This window comes from Sphaeramia orbicularis, unplaced genomic scaffold (assembly GCF_902148855.1).
Source record: "Sphaeramia orbicularis unplaced genomic scaffold, fSphaOr1.1, whole genome shotgun sequence".
NCBI classification, from domain to species: domain Eukaryota; kingdom Metazoa; phylum Chordata; class Actinopteri; order Kurtiformes; family Apogonidae; genus Sphaeramia; species Sphaeramia orbicularis.
The window spans coordinates 145809-162123 of record NW_021941508.1 but is presented as its reverse complement, the minus strand read 5'-3'; the positions used below and the strand labels follow the sequence as shown (position 1 = coordinate 162123).

Below are 16315 nucleotides of genomic sequence, written 5' to 3'. Positions count from 1 at the left end.
GGAAAAAATGAGGGAAAAGAATGGAAAAGGAGGAAAAAGAACGGAAAAAGAACGGAAAAGGAGGGAAAAGGAGGGAAAAGAATGGAAAAAAGGAGGGAAGAGAATGGAATAAAGGAGGGAAAAGAACGGAGAAAAGGAGGGAAAAGAAGGGAATAAAGGAGGGAAGAGAACAGAAAAGGTAGGGAAAAGAATGGGGGAAAAAAGGAGGAAAAAGAATGGGGGGAAAAAAGGAAGGAAAAGAATGAAAAAGTAGGGAAAATGAATAAGAAGAGAAGAGGGAAGAGGATGATGAAGGCTCTTTGTCTTTGTTTCATATTTAAACCAGTTTGTACTCTTTTGGACTCATTAACCCACAGTACTCCTACTATTACTGACCCTGTAGTACTCTGTAGTACTCTGTAGTACTGTAGTACTCTGCAGTACACTGTAGTACTGTAGTACTCTGTAGTACTGAAGTACTCTCTAGTACTCTGTAGTACTGTAGTATTCTGTAGTACTGTAGTACTCTGTAGTACACTGTAGTACTGTGTATACTTGTTTCTGGTTCAGGCTGGACGTGTCATCTCTGACTCCAGTTGTGATTGGATGATTCACTGCCTTTAATATGAACTGGACCCAGGTCTAAGCCTAACCCAGGTCTAACCCTAACCCAGGTCTAAGTCTAACCCTTTAATAAGAACTGGAGGAGTCGGCCGATGCTTCATCAGTCAATGGATCCACTTCAGTTACTCCTGTCTGTCTGTCTGTCTTCTGTCTTTCTGTCTGTCTGTCTTCTGTCTGTCTGTCTGTCTGTGGAACCTGTCTGTTTCTGTGGACTCAGATCAGGTGGTGCTGTTGGTTCCGTTGGTGTTCTGTTTTTACTCCTTTAACCCTTAAACCTCCAGTTCCTCCAGACTGAGTCCAACACAATGAGGATTAGAGATGGGGACACCTGTGGGGTTCATGATCTGACACTGGGTTAGGGGTCTGGTTCAGGGTTCAGGGTAGGGGTATGGTTTAGGGTAGGGGTATGGTTCAGGGTAGGGGTCTGTCTGGGTCCTTTTCCGTGGGTTTTATTCCACACTGACTCCTGAAGGCATCGGTCGACTCCTGTTCAACTGTGTCTGGGTCTGATTTAGACCAGTCCATCTGGAAGTCCTAGACCTCCTGGACTACCTGGACCACGTGTGAGTCCTGGACCACCAGGACCTCCTGTGAGTCCTGGACCTCCTGGGCCACCTAGACCTCCTGTGTGTCCTGGACCACCTGGACCTCCTGTGAGTCCTGGACATTCCTGGACCTCCTGTGAGTCCTGGACCACCTGGTCCTCCTGTGAGTCCTGGACCTTCCTGGACCTCCTGTGAGTCCTGGACCACCTGGACCTTCTGTACAGTCCAGGGTTCGATTCACTTCCTCTGTTTTTCTATTAAACTCCGCCCATTGAGCTGCTGGCCTCGTATGCCAGGAGGCGGAGCCAGCAGACTCCTCCCACCAAGGGCTATTCTGTGTGTGTGTGCGTGCGCTCTGTACAGTGTGTGTGTGTTTCTGCTCATTTTCAGACGCATGTTTGTTCAAACTTTTATTTAAGTGTGGAATCAACAGAACCACCCAAGTTCTGCAGGTGTAGTTTGTTCTGAGATGGGAGGGCCTTTGCGGACTGTCCCTGTGCTGTGGGAGCGGCCGTATCCATGACGACAGCATCCTCAGAACAGTTGGACTCCCAGCGTCCCCGTCGTCCACTTCTGTGTGTGACTGGTTTGAACTGTAAACCTGAAAAGAACACAAACAGACCGATCCAGAACTACAAGAGCTGATGCAATCAAAGAGAAAAGACCAACCTGATGATGTCAGAGCCACTGTTGATGATGTCATAGTGCTGACTGATGATGTCGAGGCCTGTGTATGTGCGTGCGTGCGTGTGTGTGTTCCTGGTCATGTGACCACAGACCCCTCCTCCTTCATATCGGCCTGAGGTTCACATGGAAACAGCGGACCTTATCGACCAATCACAGCGTTTGTCCTCACCAAACCAATGAGGCAACAGCTGGAAAGGCCCTGCCCACCTTTGACCTGTGTGTGTGTGTGTGTGTGTGCCCATCAGGGGGCGCATGTCCGTGTGTGTGTGTGTGTGAGCGCCTATCAGGGGGCGCATGTCCATGTGTTTGTGTGTGTGTGTGTGTGTGTGTGAGCGTCCATCAAGGGGCGCATGTCTGTGTGTGAGTGAGCGCCTATCAGGGGGTGCATGTCCATGTGTTTGTGTGTGTGTGTGAGCGTCCATCAAGGGGCGCATGTCTGTGTGTGAGTGAGCGCCTATCAGGGGGTGCATGTCCATGTGTTTGTGTGTGTGTGTGAGCGTCCATCAAGGGGCGCATGTCTGTGTGTGAGTGAGCGCCTATCAGGGGGTGCATGTCCATGTGTTTGTGTGTGTGTGTATGAGCGTCCATCAGGGGGCGCATGTCTGTGTGTGAGTGCCCATCAGGGGGCGCATGTCCGTGTGTGTGAGTGCCTATCAGGGGGCGCATGTCCATGTGTTTGTGTGTGTGTGAGCGTCCATCAGGGGGCGCATGTCTGTGTGTGTGTGTGTGTGTGTGAGCGCCTATCAGGGGGCGCATGTCCATGTGTTTGTGTGTGTGTGTGTGAGCGTCCATCAGGGGGTGCATGTCCGTGTGTGTGAGCGCCCATCAGGGGGCGCGTGTGTGTGTGTGAGCGTCCATCAGGGGGCGCATGTCCGTGTGTTTGTGAGCGCCCATCAGGGAACGTATGTCTCTGTGTGTGTGTGAGCGTCCATCAGGGGGTGCATGTCCGTGTGTTTGTGTGTGTGTGTGTGTGTGTGTGTGTGAGCGTCCATCAGGGGGTGCATGTCCGTGTGTGTGTGTGTGTGTGTGTGTGTGTGTGTGTGTGTGAGCGTCCATCAGGGGGCGCATGTCTGTGTTTGTGTGCGCTCCTCTGCATACCTCAGACTGAACTCCAGTTCTTTAACCCCAGTTCTTTAACTCCAGTTCTTTAAACCCAGTTCTTTAACTCCAGTTTTTTTTACTCCAGTTCTTTAATTTCAGTTCTTTAACCCCAGTTCTTTTACTCTAGTTCTTTAACTCCAGTTTTTTTTACTCCAGTTCTTTAATTTCAGTTCTTTAACCCCAGTTTTTTTTTTTTTACTCCAGTTCTTTTACTCCAGTTCTTTTACTCCCGTTCTTTAACTCCAGTTCTTTAACTCCAGTTCTTTTACTCCAGTTCTTTAACTCTAGTTCTTTAACTCCAGGTTTTTTAATCCAGTTCTTTAATTTCAGTTCTTTAACCCCAGTTCTTTTATGCCAGTTCTTTAACTCCAGTTCTTTAACTCCAGTTCTTTAACTCCAGTTCTTTAACTCTAGTTCTTTAACTCCAGTTTTTTTTACTCCAGTTCTTTAATTTCAGTTCTTTAACCCTTTTTTTTACTCCAGTTCTTTAACTCCAGTTCTTTAACTCCAGTTCTTTTACTCCAGTTCTTTAACTGTAGTTCTTTAACTCCAGTTTTTTTACTCCAGTTTTTTAATTTCAGTTCTTTAACCCCAGTTTTTTTTTACTCCAGTTCTTTAACTCCAATTCTTTTACTCCAGTTCCTTAACTCTAGTTCTTTAACTCCAGATTTTTTAATCCAGTTCTTTAACCCCAGTTCTTTAACTCCAGTTCTTTAACTCCAGTTCTTTAACTCTAGTTCTTTAACGCCAGTTTTTTTTTACTCCAGTTCTTTAATTTCAGTTCTTTAACCCCAGTTTTTTTTTTTTACTCCAGTTCTTTTACTCCAGTTCTTTAACTCCCTCCTCCTCTACGGTGTTGAATCCATTGCGTTGGTTCTCGGTGTTCCACTCCTGCTTTTGTAAACTCCATACTCTGTTCATTCTAATAAAACTCCATAAACTGTGTTTGACTCTGGTGTCGTTCTGTCGATCACAAATGTTTTGTAAATATTATTTTTATTATTGTTTCCAAACTAAAGGATGGATTTGGGTCCTGATTGAAAAGTTACAAAAACTTTATTTCATTATTTCTGTTCGAAGACAGGACTAGATGATCCAGTCCCTTTGGACCAGTGTTGTCTGAGCTGATGGGGGTCTGTGTGGTGGGTTTGGGGGTCTTCAGTTGGTGCAGGGAACACAGGCTTCACTGGGGTCATCAGGTGGGCACCCTCCTTCAGGTGTGCCCCCCCGCCAAACTCTGGATCCCAGACAGGGTCTCTCCTCTTCATCCAGAGCCAGTGACTGGACTTGTGGCGCTCTGGACAGGCCGTCGGTGACCTGCCGCAGGGCTTGACCTCAGATTCCCAGGTCCTTTGGCAGTCTGGCTGTTGATCTGGCCACAAATCCTTTGCAGCCGACCTGGACCGCACAGACCTTTACTTTTCACCAGCGGCTAGCCCACAGTACTTGGTGCTCTTCTTTTCAAATGCTTCCTCTCCAGAATCTTCCCAGGGAACAGTGGACTCCACTAGGAGGGCAGCGTGAGCGCAGGAGGACCAAAGGACCGGCTCAGCTCTGAGGGCTGGTCCTGTGAGCTCACCAGGGAAGATGGTCCAGATCCACCACTGACCTCCAGTCTCATGCCCCCCCTCTGGCCACCTCCTCTCCTACCTCCTGTTGTCAAACTAGTGTTTATGGTCTGAATCTGGACATAAAACACAAGGATTCTGATCAAATATAAACAATGGAAATGAAGTGAAACAGGTGTTTGAGTTCAGAATGAAAAGAACAAGTGGACGATGAAAAAACTGTAAATAAAACTGTAAAACAACACAAAAACAATAGAAACTAAACAATGAAAAGAGAACAAGTGGATGTTTAAAAAAATGGAATAAGAAGTCCAACAAACAGGAAAAAACACAAACACACAATAAATAAATAAATAAATATATATATATATATATACACACACACACACACACACAATAAATAAATATACACACACACACAACCTCATCTAATTCCCTGAAAACTGGGGGGGGGGGGGGGCGCGCACAGATCCGGCTTATTTGTGTTCAGCCTCGTTCCGGTTCGGGTTTCGGTTCGGGTCAGTGTCGTGCAGACGCGCGGCCCGTTGCGGTGCGGGGTCGCGGGGCGGCGCGGTGCGGCCGGACGCGACGACCCGTGCCCGGCTGTACCCGGAACCAGTCCGACCGGAAACACCGAGTGAGGGCCAGCGGCGGCAGCAGCCGAGCACCGAGCACTACCGAGGGGCCAGCGGCAAACACACCGACCCGAGCACGGACACCCGCACCGCAAACCACACCGAACACCACGGACAGCGGTTCGGCGGCGGCGGGGCGGAGCGGGCGGCGGAGGGGCACCGGGACTCCGGATCCGGATCCAGACAATGGAGGCTTGGGGCCCGGGCAGCCCGTGGACAGCCGGGCCTTCCACGGTGTTTGTCCACGGATGAAGAACACGGACCCGCACACACGCAGCAGGGACCCCGCACACCCTCCACTCTCGCCCCCCGGAGCCCGCTGCCCCCCCCCGCCCGGGTTTTAGGCGATATTCGGTCCCGGACGACGAACGTTTCGAGGTAAGGACCAAAACAAAGCCTGGACGGGTTAGCTAGGCTAGGCTAGCTGTCAGGCTAACTGCTAACGGCTCCGCTAAGCGGCTAGCACGGCTAACGGAGCGGTCCTGTATCTGGAGCTCCGTACCCCGGTTTCCGGCACCGTAACGGCTCCGGTCTGGACCGGCGGTACTTGAATACGTGTGTGTGTGTGTGTGTGTGTGTGTGTGTGTGTGTGTGTGTGTGTGTGTCAGCTGTTAGCCGCTGAGGATGCTAACAGTGCCCGGTGATAACCTGTCCGACTTGCCCGGTCCTCCACCCGGTGCATCTCTTTTAGATCGTCCACCTGAAGGCACCGGAAGTCGGCGGAGACAGCGGACTGTTGAACCGCCAGCTGCGGACCGTCACGGAGCTCCAGAGCCCCGGATCAGCCGGTGAGAAGTAGACTCACACAGGGGTAGGACCTGGTGGACCAGGGTCTAAGGCAGGGGTCAGCAACCCTGGTCCTAGAGAGCCACTACCCTGCATGTTTTAGATGTTTCCCTCTTCAGCACACCTGCTTCAAATGATCAGCCTATCCTCCAGCTCTGCAGAAGCCTGAAAACGACCGTCAGGTCTAAGGTTTACCCAAATGTGCATCAAATTCACCTAAACATGAACAGAACAGGTGTCAGACCGAACCAGGTGTTCTAATAAAACCTTGGATCTGGTACTGAACCTGGTCCCATTGACCCAGGTCAGCTATTAGACAGTCTAATACTGGTATCAGTGAGTGTGTGTGTGTGTGTGTGTGTGTGTACAGTTTCCAGCTGTGCATATGCTGATCGTGCCACAGGTTGGTTGGTTGGTTTGTTTCAGTTTATTTCAGACACAAACATGAGACAAAACAGAGGAAAAACAAAACAAAAATAAAAAGTAATGGAAATTAAAAATGGAACGACTGTTTTGCCTGAAAGGAAAGAAGGGACTGCTTATCCAGTCCCCCCCCCCCGCATTCCAGTCCAACCCCCCCAAGTCCTACCCCTTGATTCCCTAACATGTAAAGATTGAACCAGAGGGGTTCCAGGATGGACCCCTGGGGGGACCCACAGGTCACCACCATTTGGTCAGACACACAGTTTCTGATTATAATGAAGTACTTCCTGTCCGGAAGGGAGGACTGGGACCATTTCAGGGCAGGACCACAGATTCCTACCCAGTCCGCTAACCTCTGGAACAGGATCACACAATGGATCCAGCAGGACTAGGACTGAGACTGGACCTGGATCCGTGTTCAGATCCAACAGGTTCTGGTGTATTGAAAGGTTCTGTTGTATTTACATGCACAGGTGTTAGTCTGTGACCTTTGACCCCTCACATGCACAGGTGTTAGTCTGTGACCTTTGAACCCTAGTCTGTGATCTTTGAACCCTCACATGCACAGGTGTTAGCCTGTGACCTTTGACCCCTCACATGCACAGGTGTTAGTCTGTGACCTTTGACCCCTCACATGCACAGGTGTTAGTCTGTGACCTTTGACCCCTCACAGGCACAGGTGTTAGTCTGTGACCTTTGAACCCTCACATGCACAGGTGTGTATGTGACCTTTGACCCCTCACATGCACAGGTGTTAGCCTGTGACCTTTGACCCCTCACATGCACAGGTGTGTATGTGACCTTTGACCCCTCACATGCACAGGTGTTAGTCTGTGACCTTTGACCCCTCACATGCACAGGTGTGTATGTGACCTTTGACCCCTCACATGCACAGGTGTTAGTCTGTGACCTTTGAACCCTCACATGCACAGGTGTGTATGTGACCTTTGACCCCTCACATGCACAGGTGTTAGTCTGTGACCTTTGACCCCTCACATGCACAGGTGTTAGTCTGTGACCTTTGAACCCTCACATGCACAGGTGTGTATGTGACCTTTGACCCTTCACATGCACAGGTGTTAGTCTGTGACCTTTGAACCCTCACATGCACAGGTGTGTATGTGACCTTTGACCCTTCACATGCACAGGTGTTAGTCTGTGACCTTTGAACCCTCACATGCACAGGTGTGTATGTGACCTTTGACCCCTCACATGCACAGGTGTTAGTCTGTGACCTTTGAACCCTCACATGCACAGGTGTGTATGTGACCTTTGACCCTTCACATGCACAGGTGTTAGTCTGTGACCTTTGAACCCTCACATGCACAGGTGTGTATGTGACCTTTGACCCCTCACATGCACAGGTGTTAGTATTGATGTGTTGCTTGGCTGTGATAGTCAAGTAATCAGAGTACAGCTCAAAATTGTACTTTGATTCAGATTAATTTAGTGATACCAATCAATTAATACTGAATCAAATTGATATTGAGTCAAATAGATTAATCGGTTCAGAACCTTGTGAATTGAAACCGAATGGAGTCAGTCGGCCATGATGCCCCGGCATAAAACAGCTGATCTGAGTGGGAACTGAGTGTGAAGCAGCAAAGCACCAAGCCATTTCCCAGATCTATAGAACCTAAACAGAACCTAAACTAGACCTATAGTCTCTAAACAGGACTTTTAGAACCTAAGCAGGACCTATAGAACCTAAACAGAACCTATAGAACCTAAACAGAACCTAAACTGTGTTACACTGTGTGTAAGTGTATAAGTGTGTGGGCATGTGTGTGTGTGTGTGTGCGTGTGCGTGTGTGTGTGTGTGTGTGTGTGTGCGTGTCTAGTATGGAGGGTGGGAGGGAGGGGTTTTCTTTGTAATTGTTATTCTGTTTTTATTGTGTAATTGTTTTTAATTCTGTAAAGCACTTTGTGTTGCATCTGTGCATGAAAAGCGCTTTATAAATAAAGATTGATTGATTGATTGATAAACTAGACCTATAGTCTCTAAACAGGACTTTTAGAACCTAAACAGGACCTATAGAACCTAAACAGAACCTATAGAACCTAAACAGAACCTAAACTAGACCTAGAGTCTCTAAACAGGATCTATAGAACCTAAACAGAACCTACAGAACCTAAACTGGACCTATAGAACCTAAACAGAACCTATAGAACCTAAACTAGACCTAGAGTCTCTAAACAGGATCTATAGAACCTAAACAGAACCTAGAGAACCTAAACTGGACCTATAGAACCTAAAAAGAACCTAGAGAACCTAAACAGAACCTAGAGAACCTAAACAGAACCTAGAGAACCTATATAATTTGATCAAGATCTATAGAACCTAAACAGAACCTATAAAACCTAAACAGAACCTATAGAACCTAAACAGAACCTAGAGAACCTAAACTGAACCTATAGAACCTAAACAGAACCTATAGAGTGTAAACTGGACCTATAGAACCTGAACTGGACCTATATAATTTAAACAGAATCTATAGAACATAAACAGAACCTATAGAGTCCAAACTGGACCTATAGAACATAAACAGAACCTATAGAACTAAACAGGACCTATAGAACCTAAACAGAACCTATAGAACCTAAACAGAACCTATAGAGTCTAAACAGGCCCTATAGAACCTAAACAGAACCTATAGAGTCTAAACAGGCCCTATAGAACCTAAACAGAACCTATAGAACTTAAACTGGACCTATAGAACCTAAACTGGACCTATAGAACTTAAATTGGACCTATAGAACCAAAAAGGACCAGGTTTTTCCTGAACCCAGTTTTGTTTATGCAGTCACAGAATCTCCTTACACTCTTCTTTTTTTCTCTTTTTTTTTTTTTCATCAGGCTTCCTGGCAGAACTCCATGAACGGACAGACGGACGACGAAGCACTAAAAGAAGACACTCCAGTGGATGGGACTGCTGATCTGATCTGACAGAAATAAGCAGCTGATGGTTATGGAACACTTCGCAGAAACACTACAGACTGAATACTGTCTGTTTATGAGCCGCTGTAGAACAGACCACACATGCACTTGAAGCCTCTGACACTAAATACAAGAATTAATGATACATTTATATGAGGAAATTAAGCTTTTCCTTGATTCGAGCGGCCGGTTTGGAGTTGAACCCGCAGCAGGATCACTTGTGCAGATCAAACCTCATTAGTTTGATAAGGGGTGACCACTACAGCGCACGCTTAGTACACAGAGAAGTGGTGGCCCCAGGACACTGCCAGAGCGTTAGTGGGAGATGTTCCAGTTCAGTAAGTACCCCATGGACATTCTAGAGATGCTAAGTGGCCACCAAGCCCATCAGTTCAAAGGTCTGGGACTAGAACGGCAGCTGAGCCACCAGCAGCAGGTGCAGCTGCAGCACCAGCAGCAGCTTCAGCAGCAGCACCAGCCCGCCGCCGACTCGTCTGGGAGCCTTCTGTCTGGCCTGGGCCTCGGATCCCTCCAAAGCTCTCGCAGTAATGCCTTTGCGGATTCCTCATCTTTATTCGCCAAAATGAGCGCCCCTCCCCCTTCCATCTCCCATCAGAGCCAGTCGTCGTCGTCCTCCCACAGCTCCAGGAAGTCCAGTAAGATGAGCAGCGGCACCAGCAGTAGCAGCGGGAGCTCGTCATCTGGGTACCCCCAGTTCCTGCGGCCTTTTCACCCTGCCGAGGCAGCACTGGCTCAGGAGCAGCTCCACTCCGGCATGGGACGTTTCGACTTCGGGGGCAGCGGCAGCGGAGGAAGCGCAGGAGTCATCGGGGGCGTGGTCACCCCTGCTCCCCCGCCTCCCCCGCTGCACCCTGGCCTGTCTGTCCCCCAGCCCTCCCCTGGCCACTCTTCGTCATCGCCGTCTCCTTCCACATCTGTCTCGGCTTCCAACAACCACTCCGGCAGCACCGCTGTCCCCCTGGTGGGCCAGTCTGACCCTCGCAGCCTCCACCAGCAGTTCAGCTGCATGCTGGCTGCCAACCAGTACTTCCTCTCTGGAGTCCCCACCAACAGCAGCCTGGAGCAGTTCCTGGTCCAGCAGGGCACGCACAACCACCTGGGCCTGGGACTAGGCCAAGGGGCCACGGATTCCAACTCGGCGCTTGCTCCACCCCCTGCCCTCCACTCCTCACACAGCCACACGGCCCCACAGCCTCAGCAGCAGCAGCAGCAGCTGACCCCCCATGCCTTATCGCATCCACACAGTCACACTCACCACCCGCACCCTCTCCACCCTGCCCCCCAGCCCGCTCCGCTTACCGGCTTTGACTTCCAAGGCATTCCGGTCCTTTCCTCTAACCAGATTGCGTCACTTATGCAGCAAGAGGCGGGGCTGCCACTCCCACTGCCCCTCCACCTCTCCCTCTCCAAGGAGGATGCCACAAAGTCCGGAGATACCTCATCCACTTCTGTTTCAAGTGGAGGAAGCAGGAGAAAGAAGGCGATGGCGGGCTACCTGCCGCAGAGGAAAACAGACAGTAGCAGCCACAGCAGCAGCACCGTTAGCACCTGCCACAACAGCAGCTCCAGCAGCCACAGTCAGAGCTCCTCCTCAGGCCTGGTGGGGGGAGCGTCCGGGGGGGTCGGCATCAGCGGCATTGGAAGTGAACCGCAGCATTCCTCGCTCCTCTCATCATCCTCACAACAGTCGTCCTCCACAGTGTCATCCACTTCATCTGCCCCTCCCTCCTCTAACTCCACCCCTGTTCTCGTAGCCAATGGTAACCAACAGCTGTCCAAACCTCAAGAAAGCCACAGTAACACCTCCTCCGGCCAGCCCGAACCAGAACCCCTTTACCACTGTGGTGAGTGTGGTAAAACCTTCACCCACCTCTCCAGCTTGCGAAGGCATCTCCGCAGCCACGGTTTGACGCCCGAGAGCCAAAGCAGAAAGTCCGACTGTAACTCGCCCAGCCCAGAGAGGATCTTCTGCTGTGGGGAGTGTGGAAAGAGATTTAAGAAAAGGGGTCACCTCATTCAGCATAGCGTCACTCACTCTGAAAACCGGCCCTTCGTCTGCAGCATCTGCCAGAAGTCTTTCAATCGCCGAGAGTCACTTACGAGGCACGAGAAAATCCACGATGAGAAGCCTTTTCGGTGTCCCGCTTGTGGTCGTTGTTTCCGTGAGAGCACCTCCCTTCTGAACCACGCTGCTTCAGGTGCCTGCGGAAAACCTCCACGGACCTCGAAAAACAGGACAAGCACAGGGGGTAGTGGAACGTCCACGGCAAGTGGCAGTAAAATGGGAGGAACCGGAGGCAGAGTCGGAATCTCAAGTGATGGCGCAGGAATGGCCAACAACAAGTATGCCACAGATTACTCCAGAAACCGTTACCAGAACCAGTCATCGTACAACAGCGGCGTAGAGGACTACAGACGATCTTCATCATCGTCTCTGTTCTCAGACGGGGCGTTAGGAAGTGAAATGTCCAACCAAACTCTACGTAAAGCCCCCTTAGCCCCCACCCTTCACCCCCACCCCCAGAATCAGCAACATCATCACCACCAACAACAACCAACGCAGCAGCCACAACCACACCTCCCTCTCTCCTCCCTATTGGATGATTCAGAGGATGAGGTCACCAGCAGTGCCATGTCAGCGATTGCCGCTGCAGCCGCTGCCTCTTGTGATATAACCACAGAGGGCAGGGAAGGAGAGAGAAGGGATATCATCGGGGGACTGCTGGGGGGGCTCGGTTTCGGTAACATGGGTGGGCCGTCTTCCACTTCCAGCCTCAACGGTTCCACGATACCTTTGACCCACCCGAGCCAGCCCCACGCCAAGCAGAGGAGGCCGAGGAAGCCCAGAGAGAAGAGGGACCCCAACACCATCGTCAGGAGGAGGAGGAGCCCTGCGCCTCCAGGTGACGGTTCAGAGAGGCCCTACGGGTGTCAGATCTGTGGCAAACGCTTCAGAAGAGCCGAGACCCTGCGTCGCCACAACCGGGTCCACACCGGGGAGAAGCCTCACGGTTGTGACGTCTGTGGAAAGATGTTCCGTGAGCCTTTCCACCTCACCAAACATCTGACTGTGCACTCTGGTCAGAAGAACTACAAGTGCAACCTGTGTGGAAAGCTGTTTGCTTACGCACAGAGTCTGGTGAGGCACGGGAAGCTGCACAGAAAAGGGGAGATTGACAACCAGGGGCGGAGAGTAAAAGGCGCCGCCGCCGCCATCAGTCAAGTCACCAACTCTGGAAACTCTGACTACTTTTCATCTTGCTCCCAAGGAGAGAAATCCCCCACCCATGGCACCCCTTCTCAGAGGCTTTATACCTGCACAGTGTGCTGGAAATCCTTCCGACACTATTTCCACCTGACAGCGCATCAACAAACTGTCCACGGTGGTGGCGTCGGGCTAGAGAAATCTTTTCGTTGTGAAGTGTGCGGTAAAGCCTTCGCCTACTCCAACAGCTTAGTGCGGCACAAGCTATCCCAGCACGGCATCGATCGCAACGGTCAGCGGGTCAACCAGTCCCAATCCTCTGGATACTCACCCCTCTTCTATGACTCTGGATCAGGGTCCAACTACACCGGGTCATCTCATATGCAACAAGGGGCCTCCACTCCACAACAACAACAACAACAACAACAGCAGCAGCAGCAACAACAACCACAACTGCAGCACCCTTTTCACTACCGCGCCAAAAACTGCCAAAAGCGGCATGGACAAACGAGAAAACACCGGAAGAAAAAACGAGTTGTGATCCACAGTATCATGAGGGACGGGAAGCTGGTGGGGGTCCCACTCAGTAAAGACACCCGCAAGAAGCTGATGATCCTGAGGAGGAAGAGGGGCAAACTCCAGGCTCAGATCAACAGGAAAAAGCTCCTCGCCCAGCTGAGGAAAAAGGGCTGCGTGATGAAGGTGAAGTCCTGGAGCGGCGGCGCTGTCAGAGTCAGTGGTCTCACCTCCTTGGACATCCCCATCAAGCGCTTCCCGTGTCCCATCTGTCCCAGCGCCACCTACTCAAAGCAGGGCTTCCTCCTGGTCCATCATGCCATCAGGCACCCGCCCAGAAACTCAGGCCGCTACGCCCGACTGCGCTGCCAGGTGTGTGGCAGACGCACCAGCTCCTTACACAAAGCCTTGAAACACCGGGGCCAGCACCTGAAGGCGGCAGCGTTCCAGTGCCACAAATGCAGACACCGCTTCTGGAACGCCCGCCTCCTTTCCCGCCATAAGGTCTCGTGTCGGGGAACGTCCACGGTCAGCGGGGCCATGGCCTGGGGACTGATGAAGATCAAATCTGACCACTCGGATAGCGACCATTCTCCGGTCCAGCTGTCCGTCCCACATCTGGTCCAGCCGGAGAGGTCCACGGTCCTGACTGAGTTCAGTCAGTAAAAACACTTTTTTAGACTAGATGGGTTTGATGTTTATTTTTGGTAAATAATCCAAGAGCAAGTGACAGCTCGCAAGTTTTTAACCAAGGATGAGGTGGGAGAAGGGGAGGTTTTAGTGTACCTACTGTCAGATCACCACCACCCCCCACAGCGGTGGTCACTGACTCGGTAACCTGGACTCTAACTGACCTGTAATCAGAACCGGTCCAAACCTTCCCTCTAGACCTCCACAGAATCCAGTAGCATCTGTCAGAACCAGGCGGGTCTGGTCTGGTGTCCCTTCAGCAGTATTCGGTGGTGAACAGGGATCGGTTCCTAACGGGGGTCGGTTCCTCACATAGAGCTTCGGTACCTTTAGTACCACTTTATTTTTTCACAGTCTTCAGTCTTGGTCTGTGTTCTTGTTTTTTCCCTCCTTCCTCCTGTCGTTCCGTCGGTGTCTCCGCCCACAGGCCTCGTAGACGACATCACTGCAGCGAAGGGCTGATGTGTCGGCCTGTCATTGGCTGGAACGGAGGTGGGGTGGGGGGGGGGTGACCTTGTTTTGAACGTACACTACTACAGTCATTTTATAAGAAAGCACGACTCTAACTGTTGACGTGTTCCAGACGCTAACGTGCTCTGGACACTAACGTGTTTTGGACGCTAACGGACAGAACCGCAGTGTGCTGTTCAACTGCTCCTCTATTTTATTATATATGGATGATTTGCTGTTTTTTACTCCAAGTATCTTTTTTTTTTTGTCATTGTTGGTCTTGTTTGGGCGGGAGGGAACAAGTCGGGGACGATGTTTGTAAAACAGCGGGATGACTAAATGTAATCGATGTGCTATTGGCCTCCTCTACCTTTACCTTTGACGCCACAGTTTTGTAACCGACGTGTGTACACATAGTTTATCCCTTAGGTCCTGTCCACGTGTTTTTTCTGTTTTCTGTCGAACTAAAACATGTAATATTATTATTATTATTATTACTAAAGTACTATCCTTTTTCTTTGCCTAAAAGTGAGTTGTTGAAAACCCTCAAATAAAAAAAAAAAAAACTGAAATGAGTTGATTTGACCTGAATATTCATGTGTAAATTAAACGTTCCTGTTAATGGATGGAAATGTGTTGAAAGCGGTGCATTCAGGTACCGTCGGTAAATGTTGAAACCAGACTCCAAATGGAACAAAGTCCTAAATGTCACCGTTTTTTGATCAGGTGAGTTTGTCCAAAACACAAAATAACACACACACGCACTAGAAGAGCGCCACCACTGGTCACATGGTGCATGTGCATGGGAACCACAGGAGTGTGCTGGTGTTAAATGTGTTGAAGGTGTTGAAAGTGTTAAAGGTGTTGAAAGTGTTAAAGGTGTCTAAAGTGTTAAAGGGGTTGAAAGTGTTAAAGGTGATGAAGGTGTTAAGTGTTAAAGGTGTTGAAAGTGTTAAAGGGGTTGAAAGTGTTAAAGGTGTTGAAAGTGTTAAAGGTGTTGAAAGTGTTAAAGGTGCTGAAGGTCGACGTTTGGGTCTTTAAGGGTTAAAGGTGGACGTTTGTGTGCTTGAACACACCACCACTAAAGTGAGTGTGTGCACTTGAACACACCACCACTAGATGGAGCCAACACAATGAAGATGCATTTGAGGAGGATAGGTCAAAACAGGACTGAACATCCACCCACACAATGGGGGAATCCGTTTGTCCCACTGTCCCTGAACAGACGCCCAGTTCAAGTCATTCAATACCACCACAGTAGTGTCATCAGAGAACCAGCACTCAAACACATCACAAACAGCACTCAAATGCATCACAGACAGCTGTTCTGTTCTATTCTACACATCATTATTTAGAGAACAACGATAATAATAATCATAGACATCATTAATTATCCTCAATCAGGTCATTGATCTAAACTATAAAGACAGAATCACATCAGATACATTTAAAATTAATGTTCATTTATTAAGACATGTATATATATGTATAGTGTCAGTTTATATCTAATACCATCAGATGTGTGTTATTATTATTATTATTAAGTCACTTGTTTCTTTTATTTCAGAAATTGTTACAGTTGATATTTAAGTCACTGTCAGTTTGAGTGAATTCAGTAAAAGATGAAGTTGAGGAGGATAGTGAGTTCAGTGTGTTTCCTCTGATCACAGATCTTATTATTGTTTATTCTTTCTTATTGTTTATTTTTTAATTGTTTATTCTTTCTTATTGTTTATTATTTTTTATTGTTTATTCTTTCTTATTGTTTATTTTTTAATTGTTTATTCTTTCTTATTGTTTATTATTTTTATTGTTTATTCTTTCTTACTGTTTATTTTTTCCTCTGGAACAGAAGTCCTTCTCAGTGTTTAAATGTCTGATGCCTTTAATTGTTGTTTGTTTTGTTTTGTTTGTTCACATTTACTCCTATCGTTGTTGTTGTTGTTGTTGTTTACTGATGAAGTCGTCCATGCAGTGACTCTGAGGTGAAACACTAATCCCCGCCCCCCCGTCCCCCCTCTCCTGACTGGCCCGTCACGCGGCAGTAGCATGGGGAAACCTGTGGGCGGAGACTATGACCTATTTTTGTCCAATAGGAAGCCTGCAGAGGGCGCGAGTGACCTAATTTCAGCCAATGGCGCGGCGGC

General features: G+C 49.2%; 1 protein-coding gene across 1 annotated transcript; it reads left to right on the top strand.

Moving 5' to 3' along the window:
- The first annotated feature begins 5086 nt into the window (after positions 1-5086).
- LOC115415998 (zinc finger protein 865-like) lies at positions 5087-14743 on the top strand. Its single transcript, XM_030129696.1, has 3 exons — positions 5087-5517; positions 5831-5927; positions 9206-14743. The coding sequence occupies exon 3, from the start codon at positions 9612-9614 to the stop codon at positions 13692-13694; it is 4083 nt and encodes a 1360-aa protein (XP_029985556.1). The 5' UTR covers positions 5087-5517; positions 5831-5927; positions 9206-9611; the 3' UTR covers positions 13695-14743.
- The last annotated feature ends 1572 nt before the right edge of the window (positions 14744-16315 follow it).